Raw genomic sequence first — 4,241 nt, forward strand, 5'->3', positions numbered from 1 at the left:
CTAATAATGCCTGGAAAATGGCTGGTTCACAAAAATGTACATTTATTTAGACTTAATCTATTTTCGAGGAAAACCGCCATTTTTTGATTTTTTTTCAAAGTGGGCATGCGCTTTGCGCATTGTTTTGTTGTTTTTAGATTTTTAAATTATAATTTATTAATAGCAAAACAATTTATAGAAAAAATGCCTAAGAGCAAATCCAGGAAAACTCGTTTGGAAAATAGTTTAAAATACGGAGGCCTCCCATCAGAAATGCCTTCAGCTGATCTTCCAACATTTCGTCAAGTAATTCAGTTTTTTTATTTTACTGAAAGCAATAACCAAAATATTTCCAAACAGAATCTACTAGAAGAGGTTGAAAATTCTCTTAGTACTTTGTGGAATAAAGTAAACCCACGTCTACCTCTTCTTCAGAGAAATTCAATCTTAAGAAAATTAAGAAATCTTTTTGAAAGAGTAAAATCTATAAACCGAGGACGTTGTAAATCTAAAAGTAAGGAGTATCAAGATATGATTTTAGATAAACTCTTTGATATATCATCATGTACTTGTGAATTAGCGACTGTTTTATGTAATGACAGGGATGTTAAGTGTAGCATCATCAATTGCCAAGTAGAGCACATCTTGTGTCTTTGTAAAACTAGAAAGGTATTTGATTAAATTTTTTATATATTATTGTATATATTAGAATGTTTGTTGTTTTAATCTGCAATTATTGTACTAAGAATTTTTTATTATACTTTGATTTCACTTCAATTAAACTGAAGTAGTTGATTATTTTTAAAAATTATATTTAAGGTCCCTTCTGAAGACAGGGCATATATTCGTGACCAGAGAAACAAGATTGGTCCAAAAGGTATTTATCAGCTAGGAAAGGCTAATTTAAAATCTGGTACATTTACTCCGGAAAGGTTAGGTCAAGTAGAGCTTATAGATCATGTTAAAATGCCTTATGCTCATAACTCATTGATTTATTCTGGTCACATATCTGAAGTTTCAGCATCCGATCCAGATGTTTTGGTAACATATATATGTATATTTGTATATATATATATAAATTATGTTATAATAACCTACAAATGAGTACTCAATGTTCTTAAAGAACAGAGCAATAGCAAATTAGTAAAAACACTTATCTAATTTTTTTCTTAAATAAATTGTGTCACCATCTGTAAGTTTATCAGGAAGGTTCCTGACTATAATAATAGAATATAAGAAAAAAATTAAATGCGTTTTATCTAATTTATATATATATATATATATATATATATATATATATATATATATATATATATATATATATATATATATATATATATATATATATATATATATATATGTATATTGCAAACAGCACACTGGGGCAACGCTAAAACAGCTTTGTTTCAACGATTTCAACACTTTTTAAATGTTGGCCCTACAAAATGTGCTGCTTGAGATATATGGTTGTTTTTTTTATATTTTAAATACTAAGTATTTTTACAGGTAAATGATTCTGAGGAAGAATATAATCCATTAAAAAGTTCTCAATATAATTTAATTAAACTTGATAGATTTGCAATGGAGGCTGTCAGGTATATAAAATTTTCATACATATTGAGTTTAGATGAGAATTTCTTAGATATACTATATTAAAAGTATGAAAAAAAATCATAAGTTCATTGCTCATCCCCAGTAGGCGAGGAGAGGGTTAATATAGAATGTTAAGGGATCACATTTAGATAATATACTTTGCTTTTTCAGTTTCGTTTATTTATTTCATAGTTTCTTATTTGTAGGTATGATGTCTCATCTCGTGCTGCAGCTGCACTAGCGAATGCTCTACTTCTAGATTATGGAATCATTAAACATGGAGATTTGAATCAAGTTGTAGATCGAAGCAAAATTGAGAGGTAAAAACTATTTCATTATATAAGTTAGACAAATATATCTCTTTATTTATTAGTTTATATAAATGCTTATTTACAAACCATTTAATATGGTATTTTGCTAAATATAATACTATGAGTTGTTTTATAGAGAGAAGAAGAAAATAATGTCAAGATATGGTGATCAACATGATAATATTTTAAGTAACTTGGTGTGTTTGGGTGTTGATGGTAAAGATGATAAAAATGTTCTTCAGTTTAAGGATGTCATTGAAAATGGAGAAACTCGCTTGTCGAGAGTTACTGAAAAAGAACATCATTTAACTTTTACTAATGAAAATAGTTTTAAAAATGGTTCATATCTCTCTCATAAAAATCTTCCATCAAATGGTGCAACTGGTTTACTTCAAAGTGAAGTTGTATATAATGTTCTGAAAGAGTATGATAGTTTAAATTCAGTACAAGCTCTTCTTCTTGATAATACAAATGTCAACACAGGTTTCAAAACTGGAGTTGTTGCATGTTAAGAAAAGAAATTAGAAAGAAAAATACACCTTATCGGATGTACTTTGCATCACAATGAACTTCCATTTCGAAAAGTATTTAAAATAGTTGATGGCAGTTCAAAGTGTCCAAATAAATTTTCAGGACCTATTGGAAAGCAAGTTTCTATAGATTTCCATCTTAACCCACAAGTGAAGTTTACCAAAATTGATACTCCAGTGGAGATACTAAATATTTCCATTGAAGTAATTAATGATTTAAGTCACGATCAAAGACTATTATTTGAATATTGTCTTGGAATTTCTAAAGGATTTGTTAATCCCATATTTTTTAGAAGAAAAATTGGTCCACTAAACAACACAAGATGGTTGACTTTAGCAATTCGAATCATGGCTTTGTATACTCGCACTGAAGCACCAAGTCTAGAGCATGTAAGGCTTGTGAATTTTATTGTACAAGTGTATGCATACATTTGGTTTCTTATCAAAAGGTCTTCTAAATTTATGGATTCTCCGAGTATATTCTTTAAAATGACAGAACAGATAAGAAAGCAAGATGAGGAAATACAGAATATTTGTTTTAAAAAAATTAAAAAAAAATTCATATTGTCTATTGCCTGAGAACTTTTTATATTGTATGCTTAGAGATGAAGATTCTAACATAAGGGAACAGGCGTTACTAGTCATTAAAAAACTCAGGACAAGTAAAGATAAAGAATGCTGTGTTACAAATATTGCTAATGTTGACATAAACTTTCAAGCAACTTCTTGGACAGAATTAATTGACTTTAAGAAAAGCAGTGAACCGGCATCAACAATATGGTTGAAGGATGACCAAATCGATGCACTAATTGCAACTAAAGAAGTTCCGAACTTACCTGAATTTCCTTCTCATGCGCAGAGCATAGAACGCGCTGTCAAATTAGTTACAGAGGCTAGTCACCAAGTATATGGCAGGGAAGCTCGTCATAAATATATTTTGACCAAACTAAAATCCAGGGAAATTCGACCACATTTTGAAACTAAAAACGACTTTGTGTTTTTTTAATAAATAATTTTGTTATGCATTTGATGTTAATAAAACATCTTTATATGAATGTACTTGCTTTTACTTTTTTGATTGCGAGGAATATAAAAGTGTATTTAGGATTTAGGACCAATGCAGTAGTAGGGTAGTGGTAAAGTGTTCGACTCACATTTGCAAGATATTTATTTTAGAAATATTTTGCATATGCTCGTCCCTTTGGCAATTGAAATCTTATATTCATGAATTTAAGTGTTTATAATGTATATAAAGTGTTTATAATGTAAAGAACAATTAAAAAAACAACTTAAAAACGTGTTTGGATTTTGGTGATGGTATCCATGACTATTTTTATTACCACTAATTGTACTTTAAAAAACTAAAAATAACTTACATAAGTAAACTTTGTATATACAGTTAAGTATTTTTAAGTTTGCTGTTTAAAAGTTGATTGCATTTTATATTAATAGATGTGCGTTAAAATGAGGTATAAAAACTTGCTAAAAATAAATTAAATGTTTTAATGAGTATATTGCTTATATACCATTATATTAAATAAAATTTTTATAATTTATTATTAATTTATTTGACCATTTCATTATGAATAAATTTATTTGAAAAAATAAACTTTTAAATGGTTTTGCTATTTTTATTAATTGTGATTAAAAATGATTTCATAAATTGAAAAAAAACGTGAAAATTAAGAAAAATTGCGTTTTTTCGCATTTTTTCAAAGTCGATTAAGCTTGCCATTTTTTATTTTGGATAGCTAAAATTTTTCATGAGCTCATATTTTACCTCGTTGAACTTACTCCCGGGTTATTAAAGTTGAATTTCCAAAAAAGT

The 4,241-nt window shown here is 28.0% G+C and overlaps 1 protein-coding gene across 1 annotated transcript; it reads left to right on the forward strand.

Annotated features, from left to right (window-relative positions):
• On the forward strand, positions 1 to 3,470 carry LOC124814346 (uncharacterized). The gene is made up of 5 exons (XM_065800498.1): positions 1 to 648; positions 799 to 1,020; positions 1,486 to 1,574; positions 1,779 to 1,892; positions 2,020 to 3,470. Exons 1-5 carry the CDS (start codon positions 106 to 108, stop codon positions 2,393 to 2,395), a joined length of 1,344 nt encoding a protein of 447 aa, XP_065656570.1. The 5' UTR covers positions 1 to 105; the 3' UTR covers positions 2,396 to 3,470.
• Positions 3,471 to 4,241: the final 771 nt, after the last annotated feature.

Source organism: Hydra vulgaris, chromosome 06, assembly GCF_038396675.1.
Source record: "Hydra vulgaris chromosome 06, alternate assembly HydraT2T_AEP".
In the NCBI taxonomy this organism is placed as follows: Eukaryota; Metazoa; Cnidaria; class Hydrozoa; order Anthoathecata; family Hydridae; genus Hydra; species Hydra vulgaris.

Bases quoted from the DNA above. Each gene is read 5' to 3' on its own strand.
- LOC124814346 (XM_065800498.1), top strand. From the start codon at position 106: ATGCGCTTTGCGCATTGTTTTGTTGTTTTTAGATTTTTAAATTATAAT. The intron at 1,021-1,485 runs GTAACATATATA...GTATTTTTACAG, and splicing joins CATCCGATCCAGATGTTTTG to GTAAATGATTCTGAGGAAGA. The intron at 1,893-2,019 runs GTAAAAACTATT...GTTGTTTTATAG, and splicing joins GATCGAAGCAAAATTGAGAG to AGAGAAGAAGAAAATAATGT.